Raw genomic sequence first — 26,086 nt, forward strand, 5'->3', positions numbered from 1 at the left:
CGGGTCAGTGGTGTCAGCGGCGTTTCAGTGACAGCGGCGGGTCAGTGGTGGCAGAGGCGGGTCAGTGACAGCGGCAGCAACGGGTCAGCGGCAGCGGCGGGTCAGTGGTGGAGCAGGCCGATGCGGTGAGTGTCCCAGTCTGTCCACAGTCCCGGTTCAAATGATGGCGCCCGGAGCAGCGCGTGCGCACCTGGAGTTCTCATCCAAGAGCTTCATCTGCGCATGCGCTGACTCCCGGCGCCATCATTTGAAACCGGGACCACAGACAGACGGGGACACTCGCTGCACAGCAACCTGCCCACCCGCACTGAGTGACAGCCGGGACAGAGAGGCAGCCGGCACCGACAGGCACCTGGCTGGCCACATGCAGCGACACGCACCTGACCGCCCGCACACAGAGCTGCACAGGCAGTCCCCCCCCGGTAAGCTTTATTCGGATTTTAATACTCACCCCTCAGTGCGTCTTATAATCCGAAAGATACGGTAAGTTGCTCAAAAATCTTCTCGGTACGCTCAGGTCATAGCTTATGCACGATCCCAGTTTTTTTGGTTCCCATGTGGCCGTGCTGGGCTTTAACCATGCGCCATTGTAAAGTTACAGCGCGGGGTTAAGGCTCCTGTAGTCTATCAGGAGCTGGTCCGGTCCTGAGGAGAAGACTGAAGCGGTTTATTACCACTTCTGTCTTCTCCTTTGCCAGCTACATAGAGCTCAGTAAACACTAGGCAGTAAATAGAAGCATCGGCACTGACAAATTCTCCATGATGGTCTATAGGGGAAGGGGCATTTCACCTCGCCCGTCCCTTTAATGTACCGTCTCTTTTCTTGCAGCTCTCCCGGCGCGCTCAGCTCGGAGGGATGATGGAGAAACAATTGAGAAAAGGAAAGCCGGTGCCGGATGAGCTGCTTGTCCAAATCCTCGTCGAGGCCATCAAGTAAGAATGGGGTTTTGTGATTCCCTGTTTAAATCCTTGTTTAAAGGGGTTGTCCAGGGCCTATCCCTGGATATCAGATTGCTGGAGGTCCGACGCCCACCTTCCCCACCAATCAGCTGTTAGCACGGTGTATGGAGCCAGAACAGCACAGCACCATACTGTGTGTAGTGGTCATTCTCGGTACTGCAGCTCAGCTTCTATTGAAGTGAATGTGATCAAAGCTGCACTACTGCGAACAACGGCAACTACATGGTATATGGCGCTGGGCTGATCTGGCTCCATACACCTTGTAGTGGCTGGTCTGGGTTCTGCAGCTCAGCTCCTATCGAAGTGAATGTGAAGCTGCAGTGCTGAGAAGGGCCACTACTCGGTGTATAGTACTGTTCTGTTTTGGCTCTATACACCGTGAATTGGTTAGTCTTGGTACTGCAGCTCAGCTCCTATTGAAGTGAATGTGTTCAAACCTACAGTACTAAGAACGGCCACTACATAGGGTATGGCGCTGTGCTATTTTCACTCCATACACCATGTAGTGGATGTTCTTGGCACTGCAGCTCAGCTCCTATTAAAGTGAACGTGATCAAAGCTGCAGTACTGAGAATGGCCACTACATGGTGTATGGCGCTGTGCATATCTGGGTCCATACACCGAGTAGTGGCCATTCTTTGTACTGCAGTTTAGCTCCTATTGAAGTGAATATGATTGGAGCTTCAGTACTAAGAATGGCCACTATATAATGTATGGCACTGTGCTGTTTTCGTTCCATAAACCATGTAGTGGACGTTCTTGGTACTGCAGTTCAGCTCCTATTGAAGTGAATAGGATTGGAGCTTCAGTACTAAGAATGGCCACTACATAATGTATGGCACTGTGCTGTTTTCGCTCCATAAACCATGTATTGGTCGTTCTTGGTACTGCAGCTGAGCTCCTATTAAAATGAATGTGATCAAAGCTGCAATACTGAGAATGGCCACTATATAGTGTATGGCGCTGTGCTGTTTTGGCTCCATACACCGTGTAGTGGCTGGTCTGGGTACTGCAGCTCAGCTCCTATTAAATAGAATGTGATCAGAGCTACAGTACTGAGAATGGCCACTACATGGTGCATGGTGCTGGCCTGTTTTGGCTCCATACACCTTGTAGTGGCCATTTTTGGTACTGCTGCTTAGCTCTTATTAAAGCGAATGTGAAAGCTGTAGTACTGAGAATGGCCACTACATGGTGTATGGCGCTGTGCATATCTGGCTCCATACACCGAGTAGTGGCCATTCTTTGTACTGCAGTTCAGCTCCTATTGAAGTGAATAGGATTGGAGCTTCAGTACTAAGAATGGCCACTACATAATGTATGGCACTGTGCTGTTTTCGCTCCATAAACCATGTAGTGGACGTTCTTGGTACTGCAGCTCAGCTCCTATTAAAGTGAATATGACCAGAGCTACAGTACTGAGAATGGGCAATACATGGTGCATGGCGCTGTCCTGTTTTGGCTCCATACACCGTGTAGTGGCCGTTCTTGGTACTGCAGCTTAGCTCCTATTGAAGTGAATGTGAATAGACCTGCAGTACTAGGAATGGCCACTAGACGGTTTATGGCGCTGTGCTGTCCTGGCTCTATATACTGTGTATACCCAGGCGTAGCTGTCAGCTGTCCATGGGGCTGTCTGGTATCTGAACTCATTCAATATAATAGGATCCTCTGGAAAAATCCTTAACATCTTAGTCCTGGAAAATCCCTTTAATCCTCTTACGTTTTGGCCACCACCACTAGGAGCTCACTGAGTACAAGGTATATAGTCAGTGAGCTGCCCCTTGTCATGGCAGTCAAGAGGTACGATTGTATTATGTAAATCTATGTCTGTGCAGGAGATCTGGAGTTCTGTATGAGACAATAGAAACTGTCCCTGATTTCCATAAATATATATTAAGTTATTGAGTATTACAACAATTACTTCAAAGAGCAAAAAGATTAGAAGCTCTGCTGTCTTCTTCCAAAAGCAGCGCCACTCTTGTGTACAGGTTGGGTCTGATATTGCGGGTCCATTGAAGTGAATAATGAAAAGCTGCAATACCGCACACAACCTGTTGACATGGGTGGCGCTGTTTTTGTAATCTTATATTTATGGGGTTTTATGCACGGCTGACCGGAGATTTGCATGTACTGGTATAGAGGGGTTAATTAGTCAGTAACGTAATGGAGTCACTTCACACGACCGGCTACGAGATTACTCCTCCAGTGGAAAAAAACACCTCGCAGATAAACAGATTTCTCAGAATCTCATCTGACGCTTTCATCGCTCGTCTCCCGAGAATTCAGAGAGCAGAAAAATGGCTGAGGTTCATGTGAGGACGTCGTCTTGTCAGGTCGGGCGATGAGCAAGACGTTTCATGCCTGAGATTCTGTAACCTCATGGGCTCAGTCAGCGAGCGCAGTGTTTGCTTTTCCCATATACAGGCTAAATGAACACATCCATAATGTGAACCTGGGCCAGACTAGCACCATGTCCAGCTCTATGCAGACCCTTGATCCCCTTTTTCTCACCGCCTTCTAGGAGCTACAACTTTTTTATTTTTTGGTCAAACGAGTTGTCTTCCTCTCTTATCATGACCATTTTGGTGTCTGATTTTGACACAAGGCCCTTTGGTGGTTCTCTCGCGGCCAAGAGACCCTCAGAAAAAGTGCCCCCAACCAAGATGATTCCACCCACCTTTGGAAAAAAAATTATACAAATGTATTAAACAATTAAATATTATTATTGTTAATAACTAGGGATGGGGATGAGTGAATGTCTTCGCCACTATTCGGTATCCGACGGATAACAGGCTAATCGCACCATTGAGAGAGTAGGAGAGAGACCTTCTTCAGGCTGTGCCCGTACTGTTTCTGGCTTTTCCTCAGTCACCACAGCTCGCCGTTAGGTCCAACGTGAAATTATTCTGGTTTCCCATAGACTTACATTGCGCATCGAATATTCGCGAATAGTTGAATAGCGGCGACCTATTCGGTGAATATTCGCGAAGGCGAATATTTGTGGTATTCGATCATCCCTATTAATAACCCTTCAATGACCAGGCCGGAAAGGGCCTATAAAGGGTGATTGAATAATGGACAACCCTTTTTTGTCCCCTAAGAGATCATGAAATAAAGATCTTGTGGGGGAACATTCTATTATTATTTATACTCGTAAGATTTCCCCTGTAACCGGAAGATTCATAGGAGCCCAAGTTACAGGGGAAAACACCTACGTAAAGTGACAGAGGTCACTGGCACAGCTGATCTGGGCTTCCTAATCATGTGATCGGAAGGAACGCCAGTGCTGGTGCTTCTATTTGAGAAGGCAGAAACGGTATTAAACCACGTCTGTCTTCTTCCCAGAATCCGTGGCTGTGTCTGCCAATGGTCAAAAGTTAAAAATATAAGCAAATGTTCATCAAAAAGGACCCTGGTCTAGTGGCCATGTTGGTAGTTTGTGGCTGGCACTGTGGCGGCGATGAGCTGGGCACTGTGGCGGCGACGAGCCGGGCACCCGTGTGTCCATCGCATGCTTATATACCCTAGGATCTTTACTTGCAGGCGTCTCCCAGCGCACGCAGGATGGATCCTGGATGGATTCCCAGTGACGGTGAATCAGGCGAAGCTGCTTGAGAAATCTCTCACCGGAGAAGAACCAGAGAAAAACACTACAAAAAGCAAGAAAAATAAAGCATCGGCCTTAGTGGAAGATCCAGCGACGTCTGCGGAGCCTCCGACACGTTCACCAGGACTGGACTTCATCGTATTCATAGAGGTGTCAGACACGGCGGTGTTACAGCGCGCCGCCGCCATGATGGGTAAGGCATAACTGCGGATATACAGCACTGAGAGGGGCTCACACTACAAACACCAGCATGCCCTGCTGTCTGAATCACGTCTATATGATAAAATCCATGTAATTATAATCCACAGGTGGAATCACTGCTGCTCCGGGAGTGGGAGACGTCCCTCCTATAAACCAAATACCACACAGGTACGTGCCAGATTACTAATATGCAGCCAATAATTCCAGGGACAGATCATCATTTGTCATCCAGAAGAAAACGGACGATTCGGGCATTTCGGATCTCATCTGTAGATGGACAGTTTTTGGCATCCGTATTATTTGCATTTTATTAAAAATAAAAATTAATAAATATAATAGTAATATAATAAAATTAAAAATACAATTAATTAATAAATATAATAATAAAATTATAAATAAATAATACAATAAATTAATAAATATAATAATATAAGAAAATTATAAATAATAATACAATAAATTAATGAATATAATATAAGAAAATTATAACTAATAATAAAATAAATTATTAAATATAATAATAATATAATACAATTCTAAATAAATAATACAATAAATTAATAAATATAATAATATAATAAAATTCTAAATAAATAATACAATAAATTAATAAATATAATAATATAATAAAATTCTAAATAATAATACAATAAATTAATGAATATAATATAATAAAATTATAACTAATAATACAATAAATTATTAAATATAATAATAATATAATAAAATTCTAAATAAATAATACAATAAATTAATAAATATAATAATAATAATAAAATTCTAAATAAATAATACAATAAATTAATATAATAATAATATAATAATATTATAAATAAATAATAATACAATAAATTAATAAAAATAATATAATAAAATTATACATACATAATAATACAATAAATTAATAAATATAATAATATTATAAATAATACAATAAATTAATACATTTAATAATAATATAATAAAATTATAAATAAATAATACAATAAATTAATAAATATAATAATATAATAAAATTATAAATAAATAATACAATAAATTAATAAATATAATAATATAAAATTATAAATAATTAATACAATAAATTAATAAATATAATAATATAATAAAATTATAAATAATTAATACAATAAATTAATAAATATAATAATATAATAAAATTATAAATAAATAATGCAATAAATTAATAAATATAATAATATAATAACATTATAACTAAATAATACAATAAATTAATAAATATAATAATATAATAAAATTATAAATAATTAATACAATAAATTAATAAATATAATAATATAATAAAATTATAAATAATTAATACAATAAATTAATATAATAATATAATAAAATTATAAATAAATAATTCAATAAATTAATAAATATAATAATATAATAACATTATAACTAAATAATACAATAAATTAATAAATATAATAATATAAAATTATAAATAAATAATATAATAAATAAATATATTAATATAATAAAATTATACATACATAATAATGCAATACATTAATAAATATAATAATATAATAAAATTATAAATAAATAATAATACAATAAATTAATAAATATAATAATAAAAATCTAGTCTAGTGCAATAAATCCATTAAAATGCATCGACGTTGTGTGAGTAGCATTTGGGGTTTTTTTTGGGGAGAGGGGTGTTACACACCCATTGAATTTCTTGGTATAGTCTGAAAAAAACTAGTACATGCTGCAATTTTATACACATGAACCATTAGTGTAAAAACATTTATCTGAACCCCACTATTCAGGTGCATTGGTCTGTGCACAGCCCGAGCGTGGTCCGTTTTGCACAGGGACAGAAAATATGCACATGTAGATAGCCCGACATCACCCAATTGTCAGGAAGGTGTATATTAGGCAGTTGACTTGGGTGTTGGGTGAAATAAATATTGAACACCTCACCAATTTTCAAAATAAATATATTTCTAAAGGTTTATTGTTATGAAATTTTCATCGGATGTCGGTAACAACCCATCCCATCAACACAGGAAAACATCAAACCATAGATGTTCATAAATTATGTGTAGTAATGAGAAATGACACAGGGAAAAAGTGTTGAACACATGAAGAAAGAGATGTGCAAAAAGCCCTGGAAAGTCCTGACACCAGCTGAAATCTCTCAGTAATTAGAAGGCAATCCTGCCACTTAATGAAAAATAATATAAGCTGGTTCAACTGATGGCCTATATAAAGGTGTTTCATTATCAGTGTGTCACACAAGAAACATCTCATGATGGGTAAAATCAGTGAGCTGTCTCAAGACCTTCATAACCTTATTGTACCAAAACATGCTGATGGCATTGGTAACAGGAGAATTTCTAATCTACTTAAGGCTCCAGTGAGCACATGTTGTAGCCATAATATGAAAGTGGAAATAACATTATTTCACCAGAAAAAGGCCACGGCCAGGTGCTCCCCGCAAGATTTCAGACACGGGAGTGAAAATAATTATCAGAAGAGTTGTCCAAGAGCCAAAATGCTGTGGAGAGCTACAGAAAGACCTGAAATCAGCAGGTGCAATCGTTGCACAGAAAACATGACTTGTATGCACTCTCCTGTATGCACGCTCCTGTATGCACGCTCCTGTATGCACGCTCCTGTATGCACGTTCCTGTATGCACGCTCCTGTATGCACGCTCCTCTATGCACGCTCCTGTATGCACGCTCCTGTATGCACGCTCCTGTATGCACGCTCACCATGCAAGACTCCATCGCTGAACAAAAAGCAGGTTCAAGAGTGTTTAAAGTTTCCTTAAAAATGTTTAGACAAGAAATAGTGAAGAATATAGTCTGGTCAGATGAGACCAAAATTTAACTCTTTGGAGGCCATAATATACACCATGTTTGGAGACCAAAAGGCAAATCACCCCAAATACACCAACAGTGAAGTGTGGAGGTGGGAACATCATGGTGTGGGGCTGTTCTTCGGCACTGGCAGACTTCATATAATTGAAGGAAGGATGAATTGACAAATGTACTGATACATTATTGCTAAAAATCTGCTGCATCTACCAGGATGATGAAGATTAAACGAGTAGGACATTTCAGCAACACAATGACCCCGAACACACAGCCAAGGAAAGAAAATATATCTGCTGGAATGGCCGAGCCGATCACCGGAGCTGAATCCAATAGAAAATGTCTGGAAGGAAGAAAGCTCAGAGGTCATAGAAGGAGCCGGGATCTGCAGGATGTGAGGAGTGTGTGTGGAAGAATGGGCCAAAATCCACCTGAGCAATGCAGGCGACTAGTAGAGTCTGGAAGCTTCATAAACGAAAAAAAATCAGTAACGTGTTCAATACTTTTTCCCTGAATCATCTATTATTTGATTTCTTTGCCCGTGTAGATTGGATGGGTTGTTACCGACATCTGGTGAGAAATTAATGCCAATAGGCCTTTTAGGAATATATTTACTTAGAAAATTGATTACATGTTAAATACTTATTTCACCCGCGGTAAACATTCGGCACATGTCAAGTGCAGGTGTGCAGAGCGGGCTGTATAACACAGCCGACACCCATTCACCGGTGCTCAACCGTTTGGATGCTGCTCTCAATAACCGTTAGAGGCATTTGAACAGTTTGACATGGCACGAGAGTGAATGTGGATGCCTATCGTCCTCCTGCGACACAATCACAGGGGTGCGGATGGTTTTCCATAACCGCTGGGGATCTACTGAGAACCCCAGTCACCACCATTTTCGAGTTATTTTTACTTTATACTGCAATATTAAAGCATAAAAAGTAAATATAAAATACGATAATTATATTTAAAAAGAAAAAAAAAACATAAAGCTAATATATAAATAAGTAAAGCATATTTGGTATTGCCACATCCAAAATAATCCAGTCTATTTCTCTGGTGCTTCTGAGTTCACAGACAGGCTCGGGCGTTAACCAGCTGTGTGCTTATTAGTGATCGGGCTAGCAGGAGTTAATTTCTGCTAGCCTGTTGGTTACTTTTTAGATCTCATGTTGCAGGAGACCTATGACAGATTCCTCCATCTTAAAAATGTGGGGAGTAACTGTCTTCCCATGCCGACTATAGCTTTTGCTAATCCGTTCCGGGTGTTGTTGTGTTCCAGTTACTGGTGATTTACTGTGTGTTGCTAGGTGTGCTGTGGAAATCCTCTTGTTGTCTCATTATTTCTTCCCTGCTCTTTATTTCCTCCTTATCACGTATTGTCTTATATCTCTGTGTGTGCTGGCTGTGTGATAGAGTTTTGGTATCCCTGTTTGTCCTTATCTGTGGGTTCAACCACTTCTGTCCTGGTCCTCCTCTGGGGTTGGGGAGAGGAAGTATCAGATTAGGGCTGTCTAGGAGCAGGGGAAGGAAGGCGGCCCAGACATCTTCACCATCAGAGGTATCTCTGGGATCAGGGACAGCTCAGGACCAGATTAGAAGCTCTGGTCCCCTGTTATACTCTTTCCCCATAACACTCAAGCATCAAGGCTATTCCCTTCAGATCACCACAAATATTCCACTTGTAGTTCGTAACATATTTTTGACAGCAGAAGGCGCATATTTTCATATGCTGATTTCAGACTTGCTGCATAAGCAAGAGGAACAGATGGATTTTCATTGCCATTATGGAGAAATACCACTTTTAAATAGGTTTTTGAAGAGTCTATAAAAAGCCTCTATTCCTGAGGTCTGTGCTCTTGTCGCAGAGAGTTCACATCATTGCAGTAAACTACCGTAGGTCCCCTTCCTTCCTGGTGGAAAGAATATATTTTGGCCCCCTGCTCCAGAAATTGCCGGCCTTTGAGCCTCAAAACCAAAAGCTCCGCCTGACATTTTCATAGGTTCTGATCAGAAACTAAATCAATTAGGTCAACCTGATTTACCATATTTTTGGATTATAAGACGCACTTTTCTTCCCAAACATTTGGGAGGAAAATAAGGGGTGTGTCTTATAATGCGAATGTAGCTTACCGGGAGGTGGAGAATGGGGGCTGTTCTGGCTGCGGTGGGGGTTATGCTGGCTCCGGTGGAGCATATGCTGGCTGTGGTGGGGGTTATGCTGGCTCCGGTGGAGGCTATGCTGGCTGCGGTGGGGGCTGTGCTGGCTGCGGTGGGGGGGCTGTGCTGGCTGCTGCAGATGGTGCTGTGCTGGCTGCTGTGGAGGGGGCTGTGCTGGCTGCTACGGAGGGGGCTGTGCTGGCTGCTGCAGAGGGGGCTGTGCTGGCTGCTACGGAGGGGGCTGTGCTGGCTGCTACGGAGGGGGCTGTGCTGGCTGCTACGGAGGGGGCTGTGCTGGCTGCTGCGGAGGGGGCTGTGCTGGCTGCTACGGAGGGGGCTGTGCTGGCTGCTGCGGAGGGGGCTGTGCTGGCTGCTACGAAGGGGGCTGTGCTGGCTGCTGCGGAGGGGGCTGTGCTGGCTGCTACAGAGGGGGCTGTGCTGGCTGCTGCAGAGGGGGCTGTGCTGGCTGCTGAGGGGGCTGTGTTGGCTGCAGAGGGGGCTGTGCTGGCTGCAGAGGGGGCTGTGCTGGCTGCTGCGGTGGGGGCTGTGCTGGCTGCTGTGGAGGGGGCTGTGCTGGCTGCTACGGAGGGGGCTGTGCTGGCTGCTGCAGAGGGGGCTGTGCTGGCTGCTACGGAGGGGGCTGTGCTGGCTGCTACGGAGGGGGCTGTGCTGGCTGCTACGGAGGGGGCTGTGCTGGCTGCTGCGGAGGGGGCTGTGCTGGCTGCTACGAAGGGGGCTGTGCTGGCTGCTGCGGAGGGGGCTGTGCTGGCTGCTACAGAGGGGGCTGTGCTGGCTGCTGCAGAGGGGGCTGTGCTGGCTGCTGAGGGGGCTGTGTTGGCTGCAGAGGGGGCTGTGCTGGCTGCAGAGGGGGCTGTGCTGGCTGCTGCGGTGGGGGCTGTGCTGGCTGCAGCGGTGGGGGCTGTGCTGGCTGCTGCGGAGGGGGCTGTGCTGGCTGCGGTGGGGGCTGTGCTGGATGTTTGGAGCAGAGCGGTGCAGCGGGTGATATGCTCTGTCGGTGGTGCAGGCTTCAAATAATGGTGCGCAAAGTTGACACATGTACAGATTGAACTCTCGGCTCAAGATCTCATCTGCGCATACGCCGCCTCCGGCCCATTCCCAGCAGTGGACTTAAGGAAAATGGAGGTGGCGTGTGCGCAGGTGAAATCTCGGCTTGTCATTGAGCCGAGAGCTCAATCTGTACACACGCCGACTCCGGGGGCCATTTCTTTGAATCCCGCGCCGCCGACAGAGCATCTGCAACATCCAGCGCACCGCCTTGCTCCATACAGCCAACATGGCACCTGCAGCCAGCACAGCTCCCTCCATAGCGCCTCAGCAATGCCCCTGCCTCCTGTTACCCCACTCCACAACCACTGCTGCCCCCCCTCCGGTAAGACACCCCCGGAGCATAAGACGGACCACCTTTTTTTGTTAACCTTTTTTATCTCTAACTTTGGAGTACGTCTTATAATCCGGTGCGTCTTATAAATCGAAAAATACAGCCGTTTGTGAGGCTCCTGATACTCATGGCCTAGAAACTCAGGATCTTCTTGATCAGATTCCTCAACCAAATCAGCGTTTAAATCTTATTTCGGATCCAAGGTCCAAGATGTTGGTGGAGTGAGGACCGGCAGCTCCGAGCTATGTGAGACCTGATATTCCCAAAGGACAGTGAGATAATGACACTTTTTGGTATGTAACCCGTGAAGCCCCAAAGTACTCAAATCCCTACGATTAATCAATCTTAGAAAAAAAACGTAGCTCTGTTTTTTACCAAAGTATGAAAAATAAAACAACTACATAAGGACCGCGCAAAATATAACAATCCCAGCACCTACAAAGTAATTTATGAAGGGGCTACATTTATTGGAAAAACCAAATGATGCAAAATTGGTGCCCGGTAGGAAAATTCTGATTGCAGATTCGGAATCAGGGCACAAAAATGCTTTAAGAACAATCAACAGTGCTCATTTCACAAAATCTGTAATGAGATGACTCTGCTCGCTCTGTCTCAGTCTGTACAGCAAAGCTGTCAAGAGATCTGGAGAACATAGGAAACGTCAGCCTTTTGTGTGCTCTCCCATCAGCCAGAAAATCAATATGCGGGAGCCTGGCTGGAGCGTGAGGGAGGTGTATGGTGTAACATCGGGGGTGCGGGTACACCGTGGGGTCTGCTCACTCGGATAACAAGGTTTGTCTCTTCTAGGATAAGAGGTTTCCTGGATAACTGGCACAGACTGGAGCCCTGGTTCTCAGCACAACCAAATGTGTTACTGAAAGTAGATGGGGAGGTGGAGGAGGCCGCTCTGTGCAAGAAGATGGAAGACGTATTCCTAACGGCACTATACAATAAACAGAACCAAGGTACGATGCCTCGCCCGACCTGCGCGACGCTACACAGCCGGGTGATAAGGGAGATGTGCAATATATTGCTGCTGCGCCGCATATCATATGCCATACACTGGTCACATACGTGGGGCACACAGTGCCACATAATGCAAATGTACTGGAACGCCGCCATGAAACAGTCAGATGCTGTACAGTACCCAGAAATACACGATATACAATGTCCAAATAACATACATTTCAAATCCAGATAGTGTCACAAAGTGCCCAGATAAATAGTGCCGCACACTGGACAGAAATACACTATATACAATGCCCAGATAAATAGTGCCGCACACTGGACAGAAATACACTACTGTATATATAATGATCAGATAGTGCCACAAATTGCTCAGATACATAGTGCCGTACACAGGACAGAAATACAGTATATACAATGGATAACACCACAAAGGGCCCAGATAAATATTTCCGCACACTGAACAGAAATGCAGTATATACAGTGCCCAGATAACACCACAAAGGGCCCAGATACATAGTGCCGCACACTGGACAGAAATACACTATATACAATGCCCAGATAAATAGTGCCGCACACTGGACAGAAATACACTATATACAATGCCCAGATAAATAGTGCCGCACACCGGACAGAAATACTGTACAGTATATACAATGCCCAGAAAACACCACAAAGTGCCCAGATATACAGTATAGTGCTGCTCACTGGACAGAAATACAGTATATACAATGCCCAGATAAATAGTGCCGCACACTGGACAGAAATACAGTATATACAATGCCCAGATAACACTACAAAGGGCCCAGATAAATAGTGCTTCATTTCAAATACAGATAGTGTCACAAAGTGCCCAGATAAATAGTGCTGCACATTGGACAGAAATACACTATTTACAATGCCCAGATAAATAATGCTGTACACTACCCATAAATAAAGCAGATAGCATCACACAGTGCTCAGATAAAAAGAGCTAACGCTACAAAGTGCCCGGATAAATCGTGTTGTGTCGCACTCAGAAATACACTATATACAATGTCCAGATAATGATATATAGTGCGCGCTGATCATCAGCTGTGTTAGAATAGGGAAGGGGTTGTAACAAGGAAGTGATGGGGGCTGAGACTACGCCGGGGGTATCGGGGGGGGGGTCATTACTCATTATGCAGGTATAAATGATATGTGTTATGATGTTACATTTATCTATGCTTATGCCCGCTCCGCCTTATTCATCAGGGGTATGAATGAGCTCTTCATGCTTCTTTGGCGAGTTTTGGCAATCACGCGCCTGCGCATGTCTCTGGGTGTCACCGGCGCTGAATGCTTGCAAGAAACATTTATGGAGTTAGAACTGATCCGACTGAATTCTGTGCTTCTGAAAAGCCGATGCAAACCAATGTAATGCTTAACCACACAGGGAAAAAGCCTGAGAAGAAAGCGGAGATCCCTGCACCACCGGCAGCAGCAGCCGCTCCACCTCCACCGTCCCCGCCACCTCCTCCGCAGACCACCCAGGATCCGCCTGCTGCACCGTCCGGGAAGAAGGCCTCCGCTAAAAAGGGAAAGGGACGATCCAAATCCCCCAAAGGTTTTGTAACTTCTGTTTCTTAATTGAGGATTTACAGCGTAAACCTTTCTTTCTCCGTGGTCGTCCGACCGGACACGAGACTCGTCCACCCCTGCGGGGAATCCTGCGTCCCCCGGCTTCTCCCTCCACCTGTCCTCACTGCTCTGTTCCTTTTCTTGTCCTCCTCCTGGATCTCCACGTCTCCAGATAAGCTGCATCCATACTAATCAGACGACTTTAACACCTCTCAGATTTGGTCTGATCCATTCTTTTTCCAAACTTCACCGCCATCTTACGTTTCCCAGACCGGCTTTATTAACCATCTCTTACTGGACTTGCTTTGTACCCCATGCACCACTTTAGCCTGTAAGCTCTCCGGAGCAGCGCTCGCTATATAATTGGTTGTTGCTTTGTACATTTATAACATTTACTAATTTGTACAGCACTATAGTATAAGCTTCTTAATAAATGTATGGGTGTAAAACCCGTTCACCTTTACACGCCTTTCTTGTGTGGGATTAAAGCTCCTGCAGTCTAGGTGAAGCAGGACCGGTGCCTGGAAGGCAGACAAAGCCACAGATCCTGGGGAGAAGGCAGCAGCGGTTTATTACAGCTTCTGTCTTCTCTTATGTTGGCCACACAAGCACTATGTACTGAATAGAAGCATCCACAGTGCCGATACTTCTGTAGAACTGTCAAGGGAGGAATTTTGGGTGAAGACTGCTAATGGTATCTTCATACAGGGAATCCAGAGACGGTGCCGTATTAGCTGTATATCAGTGCCGATATATCAATGTATCAGACAATGAACACAGACATGTTCTCTCCTTCAGCCAGCGTCATCAACTGAGCTCATGTATTTTGAAAAAACTTAATTATACAGAATGCCACGTTGGCCTTGAAGCTAAACAGGGAGTATTCCACTCCTTAATTTCTCACAGCATCTTGTAAAACACATCTTTGTTCCTTGCACATTCTTTCTGTGTGAACATTACTGATAAGACTTTTACTCATCGTTAAAAGACTTCCATTGTTTGTACATCTGTTCACTCATTCTTGGTAACCCCTTCATGACTATACAGCTTTGAATTATAGGTCTGTGCAATTGCTACATAGACAGACAGATAATTATGCTACTACATCTATATTTTGATTATTTACATACACAGATATTCTTATTACGTTTCAACAAACAAGCTATAGCTCAGACCACCTTCACAGAACTATACCATACAATATACCATTTTAGTTTTACTAAACAAACAGCTAAAATCCAGTTATATATATTATAACAGGTGCAATTTCATGTGTGTGAATCTCCATTTTTTATCATCCTGTCATTTTTCGGTACTACATACTGCACTAATTAGTATTTTTATAGTGTTCAGGGTTTTTTTTTTATATATACAAAGCTCCAAATCTGCCTCATAGATGTAAAGTAAATGCTAAAATGCTGCTTCCTATGGCCACCACCAGAGGGAGCTCACTGGCTACTGTGCAGTATGTTGTATAAGCTGTATGCAACAGATGGGGGGAGTTCAAGGTTCCTGAGATATATACCCCCTCAGTGCAGTGTCCTCCCGCCGGACAGCTTCATTATAGACATAATCTCCAGGGGGTCACTATGGCCGTGTAACTTGAGGTGTATTTTGCTCTTATTTTATCCTCCTAGATAATTCTGTGGAGAAGGAAGACAAGAAGGAAACGCCTCGTGGCAAAGACTCCGCACCAAAGTCAGGTAATGGACCTTGACAGGGGTCTCTATTATCAGTATCAGACCTGGAGGATGTAACCACAGAACGGAGCTTATTAGCGCAGCTCCATTCATCGTGTAGCGTCGCTGCCAGGTGAAGCAGAACAGATGCGTCTTCTCTTGAAAATAAACTGCTCTGCAGCATCTGGCAGCGGCTGCTACACATAGAATTGAGGTGGGCTGCTCAGCTCCGGTCATTGCTTACATACGGACGATGTCGGAGCAATATCTGTTATAGTGACTATTTATTCTGTATCCATAAGGATCTCCAAGAGGTCGATCTCCGGGCAAAAAGACAAAATCTACTCCAGCTACCCCAGAGCCGCCTACTCCTCCGCCACCTGACGGTCCTCCTCCTGTAGTGCCGGGGTCATTGGAGTGGGTGTATGTAGACGAGCGTCTCCCACAGGTGCGTAAGGTCAGGGAACATCTACATACTTGACATGTCTTCACCAATCAGCTATTTAAAGTGAACCTGTCACTTGCCATAAATATCTAATTTTTTTTTACCTGGTGTATATGCCGCCGTTCTCCTGAATCCAGCAAGGTTTTCCTTTTGTTCCTGCTCCCCTCCGTTCCGGAGATATGACCCCATCTTCCCTGTACATAAATCTAGTGTTTTATACAACTGGGCGTGGCCTCATCTGTTCTCTGTGGGCGTCTTCATGAGGACCATGCCCAGTTGGCTTATAACAATACATTTATATACATGGAAGATGAGGCCATATTTCAGTACCGGAGAGGGCAGGAAAAAAAGAAAAACCAGACCGGATTCAGAAGAACAGCGGCATGTACACCAGGTAAAGAGATCTAATCAATAAAGCTGTGTGTGTGTATGTGTGTGTATATGTGTGTGTGTGTGTGTGTGTGTGTATGTGTGTGTGTGTGTATGTATGTGTGTATGTGTGTATGTGTGTGTGTGTGGTGTGTATGTGTGTGTGTGTATGTATGTGTGTGTATGTATGTGTGTGTGTGTATGTATGTGTCAAGGGAGGAATTTGGGTGAAGACTGCTAATGGAGTCTTCGTTTGGGATATCCAGAGACGGTGCCGTATTAGCTGTATACCAATACCGATATATCAATGTATCAATGTATCAGACAATGAACACACAAACATGCTCTCCTTGAGCCAGTGTCATCAACTGAACTCTTGTATTGCAAGACACCCAATTATACAGTTTGCATCTCTAACCTTGAAGCTAGACAGAGAGTACTTTTACTCCTTAATTTCTCACAGCAGTTTGTTTCTTGTGCATTCTTTCTATGTGAAAGCTACTGGTAAGACTTTGCAGCTTCACATTCTGGCTTCATTATCTTTGGTTAACTCCTTCATGACTATACAGCTTTGAACAGGGAGTATTATAGATCTGTGCAATTGCTACATAGACAGACAGATTATTATACAACTACATCTACATTTTGATTATTTATATACACAGATATTCTTATTACGTTTGAACAAACATACTACAGCTCAGGCGACCTCCACATATGTATGTGTATGTATGTATGTGCGTGTGTGTATGTGTGACGTCCTGGCCTGTCAGGTCGTCACAGGGTATTGTGCAATCTGCCCTTCTGTGCAATATTCACCTCCTCCTTGGTTACGGGTCCCTAACCATTGGGGTTGCCAAAACCAGCTAATCAAAATCCTAGGAACACTCTCCACCACACCCACCAGACACACCAGTGGACGGCCTGAGTGGAATAGGGTCACCCACTTGGGGGGTTGGTAAGGGAAGGTCAGGAGTGTCAGAAGCAGGCCAGTGTAGTGTTGGAAGTGAAAGACAAAGAAGGTCAGGGGCAATGCTCCTTGGAAGTAACTAGGTGGCAGACGTTGGTCTGGGCCTGGTAGGAGCTGGACCCCCGGTCGCAGGGGATCGTGACAAAGGGCACGGTATTGTCATGGAGGACAGCCAGCAGCCTTGTACCATCACCGGGCTGGGACCAGGGCACGACGGGGTACGTGGACCATAGATTAGGGAGTAGCTTCAGGCAACCTGACAATTCACCCGACGAGAACGGAGCCTTCAAGATCCGCTCTCCACTTGCTCCAAAATCGGGGTACTAGCGCAACGAGGGGGATAGGACTTTCCACTAAAACGGTCCAGGAAATCCCAAGCGTGAACCCTGAGAGCAAGCTCCCTCAGTTAGCCAGACTGGGGAGCGGGACCGACTAGTTTCAAACTATAGGGGCCAACTCAGAAGAGAACAAGGTGCCAAGGGAAAGGGCACAGATCATCAGGCAACACCAACAGAAACAGGACCCAAACGTGCTCTCCCCTCAGCGGCAGCGGTGTCCAGAACTTTGGTTTACTGAGTTGTTGGTGTCAGCTTTATGGACTCAGTGAGTACGCAAGTGACCCTTACCTCCCCAACGGCACATCCCTGTCACCATCACCGAGTCCCGGGGCATCCCCCTATCCGTGGAGGGGTTAAACATCTGGCTGCCCACTCCATCGCCACCGGGTGCTGCCAACTGCAGCGGTGGTACTCCACCTTACCACACACCACGGGTGGCGTCATGAACTTTAGATACACCATCCCCTGTAAATACCCCCTTTATTTGAGTGGCCGCAAGACCCCCGTATCCGTATCCGAGCAGCCCGACTGCTGACGTGGGGGCTGCACATATGTATGTGTGTATGTATGTGTGTGTGTGTGTGTGTGTGTATGTGTGTGTGTATGTATGTATGTGTGTGTATTTATGTGTGTGTATGTATGTATGTATGTGTGTGTGTGTGACATGCACATTCTTTTTGCTGCAGAAAACATGCAGCAAAACCTGTTGGTGAAAAAAAACGCAGTGTGCGCACAGCATTTTTTTTTACCATAGGTTTTGCTGGGGAATGACTGCAGCAAGGTTCTGAACATTTTCTGCAGCAATTCATGCAGCAAAACCACCGTAAAAACCACAGCGTGCGCACAGGGCCTTAGCCTGGATATTTATCAGGTGGCAACCAATCACAGCTCTGCTTCTATTTTGCTACAAATCATTAATAGGAGCTCTGATTGGTTGCTATAGGCAACAAAGAACATTCTTAGTGTAAGAAGCTTATGTGTCAGGTAATATGATATTAGTAGAGAGACAGAGAGAGAGGGAGAAAGTGAGAGTGGGAGAATGTGGGAGATGGAGACGGAGAGAGAGGGAGAGTGAGGGGGTGAGAGACGGTGAATGGGAGGGAGGGAGATAGAGAGAGTGGGAGAGAGAGGCAAAGTGAGAGAGAGAGAGTGGGGGGAGAGGGAGAATGGGAGAGAGGGAGAAAATGAGAGAGAGGGAAAGTGGGAGAGAGGGGAAGAGAGAGAGAGGGAGAAAGTGAGAGTGGGAGAATGGGAGAAATGGAGACGGAGAGAGAGGGAGACTGGGGGAGAGTGGGTGAGAGACGGAGAATGGGAGGGAGGGAGATAGAGGGAGTGTGGAAGATAAAGGGAGTGTGGAAGAGAGAGGCAAAGTGGGAGAGAGAGGAAGAGGGGGAGAGAGTGAGAGTGGGAGGGAGAATGGGAGGGAGGGAGATGGAGGGAGTGGGAGGGCGAGTGGCAGAGAGTGAGAGAGTGGGAGAGCAAGGGAGAGTGAGAGAGAGAGGGTTAGTGGGAGAGAAAGGGAGAGTAGGAGAGAGTGGGAGAGAAAGGGAGAGTGGCAGAGAAAGGGATTGTGAGAGACGGAGAGAGTGGGAGAGAGAGTGGAAGAGAAGTAGATGGAGAGAGTGGGAGAGAAGGAGAGTGGAAGAGATGGGGAGAGTGGGAGATAAAGGGAGAATGTGAGAGAGGGAGAGTGGGAGAGAGAGGGAGAATGGGACGGAGGGAGATAGAGAGCGTGGGAGAGAGAGGGAGTGTGGAAGATAAAGGGAGTGTGGAAGATAAAGGGAGTGTGGAAGAGAGGCAAAGTGGGAATGAGAGGGAGGGAGACGGAGAGAGTGGGAGGGTGAGTGGCAGAGAGAGAGTGAGAGAGAGAGGGTTAGTGGGAGAGTAGGAGAGAGAGTAGGAGAGAAAGGGAGAGAGGCAGACAAAGGGATTGTGGGAGACAGAGAGAGTGGGAGAGAGAGAGTGGAAGAGAAGTAGATGGAGAGAGAGGGAGAGTGAAACATATGGGGAGAGTGGGAGATAAAGGGAGAATGTGAGAGAGGGAGACAGAGAGTGGGAGAGGGAGAGTTGGATAGAAAAGCAGAATGTGAGAGTGGGAGATGGGGAGAGTTGGGGACAGAGTTTGACTTAGTTACTAGCCGGACAAAGCCGGGTACTACAGCTAGCATTGCATATTTATGGTAGCAGCAGTGCAAGGCTCAACAACATGGGTCCATTCACTTCCAAGGGAGAGTGTGCAGGGAATTGGAATGGTGCAATCCCCTTCAAATGTTTAATTTGAAGAATTTCTGAGATTCCCCCCCCCCACTGTTCTGATATTCATGCCATGTGCTTAGGATAGGACGTCTGTATCAGGTAAGAGGGGGATGAAATTTGAAACCTAGAAGATATCTTATATGTGCAGTGAACACAAGGATCCATTTCATGCTGATCTATTCCCTTCCCAACCTCTGATCGTCTGTAAGGGCGGAGCCCAGCAAAGAGGCGGGGTCTAATTTGTGTGTTCCGCGTGGGCGGTGCAGTGGGAGGGATGATACGTGGCGGTGGTCTAGGAAAGAGTGCAGGGTAAATGGTTGCATCCACCGTGTGTGGATATGAGACAATATGCAATATATCCAAAGTAATAAAGTACAGAAAACAATATGATACAAATCAGTACAAATTACAATATAATCATACATGTAATCTAATATCTAAAGCTGAGTGTGTGTGTGTGTGTGTGTGTGTGTGTGTCCTCTAAAGGAATCCGCAATGTCGCATTTACAATCACGAAATTTTGCACAGATGCCTCATGTAACTCAGGGAACGTCATAGACTATGTTTTGACGGGAAAATTTAACCCCACGCTTTACAGTTACTCTCCAAAAAACCTGCCTCTATTAAAGTCAATAGAGCTGCGAGCTACAGGTCATTAATAGGATCTGTGATTGGTTGCTATAGGAACAAAGGACATTCATAGTATAAGAAGCTTATGTGTGAGGTAATAAGATGTCAGTGGAGAGATGGATAGAGACAGACAGACAGAGAGACAGAGTAAGGCAGGTTTTGCACGCTGCGACATCGCAAGCCGATGCTGCGATGCCGAGCGCGATAGTCCCCGCCCCTGTCGCAGCTGCGATATCCTTGTGATAGCTGCCGTAGCGAACATTATCGCTACGGCAGCTTCACATGGACTCACCTGTCCTGGAACGTCGCTCTGGCCGGCGACCCGCCTCCTTATTAAGGGGGCGGGTCGTGCGGCGTCATAGCGACGTCACACGGCAGGCGGCCAATAGGAGCGGAGGGGCGGAGATGAGCGGGATGTAAACATCCCGCCCACCTCCTTCCTTCCGCATATCCTACGGGAGCCGCGGTGACGCTGATAGGAGATGTTCCTCGCTCCTGCGGCTTCACACACAGCGATGTGTGCTGCTGCTGGAGCGAGGAACAACATCGGACCATCGCGTCAGCGTAATTATGGATTATGCTGACGCTGCACCGATGATACGATTACGATGCTTTTGCGCTCGTTAATCGTATCATCTAGGCTTTACACACTACGATGTCGCCTGCGAATGCGGATGTGCGTCACTTTCAATTTGACCCCACCGACATCGCACCTGCGATGTCGTAGTGTGCAAAGTACCCCTAAGAGGCAGACAGAGACAGATAAGGAAAGAGACAGACAGAGACAGACAGGGAAAGAGACAGACAGGGAAAGAGACAGACAGGGAAAGAGACAGACAGGGAAAGAGACAGACAGGGAAAGAGACAGACAGGGAAAAAGACAGACAGGGAAAGAGACCGGGAAAGAGACAAAAACAGGGAAAGAGACAAAGACAGATGGGGAACGAGACAGACCTGGAACGAGACAGACCTGGAACGAGACAGACCTGGAACGAGACAGACCTGGAACGAGACAGACCTGGAACGAGACAGACCTGGAACGAGACAGACGGGGAAAGAGACTGACACAGAGATGGAGAGAGACAGAAAGACAAAGAAAGAGATAGAGAGAAACAGACTGATACAGAGACAGACAGAGAGATAGACACAGACTGAGAGACATGGATAGAAACAGAGATACACACGTTGATAGAGACAGACACACAGACAGACAGGGAAAGAGACAGACAAGGAAAGAGATATACAGAGAGACACACAGAGACAGACAGACAGAAAGAGACAGACAGAGACTGGGAGAGAGACAGACAGACTATCCCGGGCCACGCCAGGTGCTACAGCTAGTACTATATAAATAATAACAAATTTCATATAAAACATAAGATAATAATGTAATACACAACAATATAAAATGTAATACAGGTCATACGGTATAATCCGGTGCACAGTGTGGGGGGATACAATATACAGATGCCATCACGGATGTTACATAGAGCAATATATAGTGTAATCCGCTCTTGCTGGTTTCTGTTGTGCAGGAGGTTCCTGAGTTCCTCGCTCCGTACTGGGAGACGATCGAGAGCAGCTATGAAAAGCACGTGAAGGTCGGACTGCGGAGCCTGAGACACGAGCGGCTCGTGATGATCCATCACCTGCACGACGTCAGGTACGTGATAAGCCCCCATACACATCAGCCGCCATTATCGATGGTAATATGTATGGGGGGTTCCAGATCATTGCTTAGTGGGGGAGATAAGGTTCCTGTACGTCTGATTTCGGACCACTAATCGAAAATCACAATCTCGCCCTAATCGCTCAGATCTTTGGGGGACACAACCCTGAAAGTCATTCCTCCTATATATAACACTAGTGCCGCTCTGGATAGTACATCGCCCATTATCCTCATGTTCTACCCCGTCTCCCATCCCTGTCACTTTACTCTACAGGAGCAGGTTTCGGACTTTCTTGGCGCGTCCGGACCACAAGCAGGAGTTTGTGTCCCAGTGGCAGAATGATTTCAACTGCGTGGCTGAGGATATGAGGGAGGACGAGGAGACGAGAGCCGAATTACACCAGAGAGTAGATGTAGGTGACGGGTAGCAAGGACGGGCAGGTGTTACATCTGCAAGTTTTATTTCTTACGGAGACCCGGCTGATGTAGCAGATTTTAGTATGATAAGATCCTGTCTGCAGCCACCACTAAGGGGAGCTCCCTGTATACAGAGATACATGATAAGATCCTGTCTGCAGCCACCACTAGGGGGAGCTCCCTGTATACAGAGATACATGATAAGATCCTGTCTGCAGCCACCACTAGGAGGAGCTCCCTGTGTACAGAGATACATGATAAGATCCTGTCTGCAGCCAACACTAGGGGGAGCTCCCTGTGTACAGAGATACATGATAATATCCTGTCTGCAGCCACCACTAGGGGGAGCTCCCTGTATACAGAGATACATGATAAGATCCTGTCTGCAGCCACCACTAGGAGGAGCTCCCTGTGTACAGAGATACATGATAAGATCCTGTCTGCAGCCACCACTAGGGGGAGCTCCCTGTGTACAGAGATACATGATAAGATCCTATCTGCAGCCTACACTAGGGGGAGCTCCCTGTATACAGAGATACATGATAAGATCCTGTCTGCAGCCACCACTAGGGGGAGCTCCCTATATACAGAGATACATGATAAGATCCTGTCTGCAGTCACCACTAGGGGGAGCTCCCTGTATACAGAGATACATGATAAGATCTTGTCTGCAGCCACCACTAGGAGGAGCTCCCTGTATACAGAGATACATGATAAGATTCTGTCTGCAGCCACCACTAGGGGGAGCTCCCTGTATACAGATACATGATAAGATTCTGTCTGCAGCCACCACTAGGGGGAGCTCCCTGTATACAGAGATACATGATAAGATTCTGTCTGCAGTCACCACTAGGGTGAGCTCCCTATATACAGAGATACATAATAAGATCCTGTCTGCAGCCACCACTAGGGGGAGCTCCCTGTATACAGAGATACATGATAAGATTCTGTCTCCAGCCACCACTAGGGGAAGCTCCCTGTATACAGAGATACAGGATAAGATCCTGTCTGCAGCCACCACTAGGGGGAGCTCCCTGTATACAGAGATACATGATAAGATACTGTCTGCAGCCACCACTAGGGGGAGCTCTTTGTATAAAGAGATACATGATAAGATACTGTCTGCAGCCACCACTAGGGGGAGCTCCCTGTATACAGAGATACATGATAAGATCCTGTCTGCAGCCACCACTAGGGGGAGCTCCCTGTATACAGAGATACATGATAAGATCCTGTCTGCAGCCACCACTAGAGGGAGCTCCCTAAATACAGAGATACATGATAAGATCCTGTCTGCAGCCACCACTAGGGGGAGCTCCCTGTATACAGAGATACATGATAAGAATCTGTCTGCAATCACCACTAGAGGGAGCTCCCTGTATACAGAGATACATGATAAGATTCTGTCTCCAGCCACCACTAGGGGGAGCTCCGTGTATACAGAGATACATGATAAGATTCTGTCTCCAGCCACCACTAGAGGGAGCTCCCTATATACAGAGATACATGATAAGATCCTGTCTGCAGCCACCACTAGGGGGAGCTCCCTGTGTACAGAGATACATGATAAGATCCTGTCTGCAGCCACCACTAGGGGGAGCTCCCTGTATACAGAGATACATGATAAGATCCTGTCTGCAGCCACCACTAGGGGGAGCTCCCTGTATACAGAGATACATGATAAGATTCTGTCTGCAGCCACCACTAGGGGGAGTTCCCTGTATACAGAGAAACATGATAAGATCCTGTCTGCAGCCAACACTAGGGGGAGCTCCCTGTATACAGAGATACATGATATGATCCTGTCTGCAGCCAACACTAGGAAGAGCTCTCTGTATACAGAGATACATGATAAGATCCTGTCTGTAGTCATCACTAGGGGGAGCCCCCTGTATACGGAGATAAATGATAAGATCCTGTCTGCAGCCACCACTAGGGGGAGCTCCCTGTATACAGAGATACATGATAAGATCCTGTCTGTAGTCACACCACTAGGGGGAGCTCCCTGTATACAGAGATACATGATAAGATCCTGTCTGCAGCCACCACTAGGGGGAGCTCCCTGTATACAGAGATACATGATAAGATACTGTCTGCAGAAACCACTAGGGCGAGCTCCCTGTATACAGAGATACATGATAAGATTCTGTCTGCAGTCACCACTAGGGGGAGCTCCCTGTATACAGAGATACATGATAAGATCCTGTCTGCAGTCACCACTAGGGGGAGCTCCCTGTATACAGAGATACATGATAAGTTCCTGTCTGCAGCCACCACTAGGGGGAGCTCCCTGTATACAGAGATACATGATAAGACCCTGTCTGCAGCCACCACTAGGGGGGGCTCCCTGTATACAGAGATACATGATAAGATCCTGTCTGCAGCCACCACTAGGGGGAGCTCCCTGTATACAGAGATACATGATAAGATCCTGTCTCTAGTCACCACTAGGGGGAGCTCCCTGTATACAGAGATACATGATAAGATCCTGTCTGCAGCTACCACTAGAGGGAACTCCCTGTATACAGAGATACATGATAAGACCCTGTCTGCAGCCACCACTAGGGGGGGCTCCCTGTATACAGAGATACATGATAAGATCCTGTCTGCAGTCACCACTAGGGGGAGTTCCCTGTATACAGAGATACATGATAAGATCCTGTCTGCAGCCACCACTAGGGGGAGCTCCCTGTATACAGAGATACATGATAAGATCCTGTCTGCAGTCACCACTAGGGGGAGCTCCCTGTATACAGAGATACATGATAAGACCCTGTCTGCAGCCACCACTAGGGGGGGCTCCCTGTATACAGAGATACATGATAAGATCCTGTCTGCAGCCACCACTAGGGGGAGCTCCCTGTATACAGAGATACATGATAAGATCCTGTCTGCAGCCACCACTAGGGGGAGCTCCCTCTATACAGAGATACATGATAAGATTCTGTCTGCAGCCACCACTAGAGGGAGCTCGCTGTATACAGAGATACATGATAAGATCCTGTCTGCAGCCACCACTAGGGGGGGCTCCCTGTATACAGAGATACATGATAAGATCCTGTCTGCAGCCACCACTAGGGGGAGCTCCCTGTATACAGAGATACATGATAAGATCCTGTCTGCAGCCACCACTAGGGGGAGCTCCCTCTATACAGAGATACATGATAAGATCCTGTCTGCAGCCACCACTAGGGGGAGCTCCCTGTATACAGAGATACATGATAAGATTCTGTCTGCAGCCACCACTAGGGGGAGCTCCCTGTATACAGAGATACATGATAAGATTCTGTCTGCAGCCAACACTAGCGGGAGCTCCCTGTATACAGAAATACATGATAAGATCCTGTCTGCAGTCACCACTAGGGGGAGCTCCCTGTATACAGAGATACATGATAAGATCCTGTCTGCAGTCACCACTAGGGGGAGCTCCCTGTATACAGAGATACATGATAAGATCCTGTCTGCAGTCACCACTAGGGGGAGCTCCCTGTATACAGAGATACATGATAAGATCCTGTCTGCAGCCACCACTAGGGGGAGCTCCCTCTATACAGAGATACATGATAAGATCCTGTCT

At 45.8% G+C, this 26,086-nt stretch overlaps 1 protein-coding gene across 3 annotated transcripts in view; it reads left to right on the forward strand.

Annotated features, from left to right (window-relative positions):
* The window catches only part of SPEF2 (sperm flagellar 2), a 187,632-nt gene that overhangs the window by 101,687 nt on the left and 59,859 nt on the right, over window positions 1–26,086 (forward strand). Inside the window, exons 15-23 of one of the 3 annotated variants that reach the window (XM_075328486.1) lie at window positions 830–933; window positions 4,492–4,763; window positions 4,879–4,939; window positions 11,976–12,133; window positions 13,552–13,722; window positions 15,374–15,439; window positions 15,718–15,863; window positions 21,959–22,086; window positions 22,367–22,505. In XM_075328486.1, the coding sequence (XP_075184601.1) occupies window positions 830–933; window positions 4,492–4,763; window positions 4,879–4,939; window positions 11,976–12,133; window positions 13,552–13,722; window positions 15,374–15,439; window positions 15,718–15,863; window positions 21,959–22,086; window positions 22,367–22,505 (1,245 nt within the window). Of the gene's footprint in view, window positions 1–829; window positions 934–4,491; window positions 4,764–4,878; window positions 4,940–11,975; window positions 12,134–13,551; window positions 13,723–15,373; window positions 15,440–15,717; window positions 15,873–21,958; window positions 22,087–22,366; window positions 22,506–26,086 lie in introns of all 3 variants that reach the window. The other 2 variants (XM_075328489.1, XM_075328494.1) reach the window with 2 other exon arrangements.

The sequence above is a fragment of the Anomaloglossus baeobatrachus genome, chromosome 1 (genome assembly GCF_048569485.1).
Source record: "Anomaloglossus baeobatrachus isolate aAnoBae1 chromosome 1, aAnoBae1.hap1, whole genome shotgun sequence".
NCBI classification, from domain to species: domain Eukaryota; kingdom Metazoa; phylum Chordata; class Amphibia; order Anura; family Aromobatidae; genus Anomaloglossus; species Anomaloglossus baeobatrachus.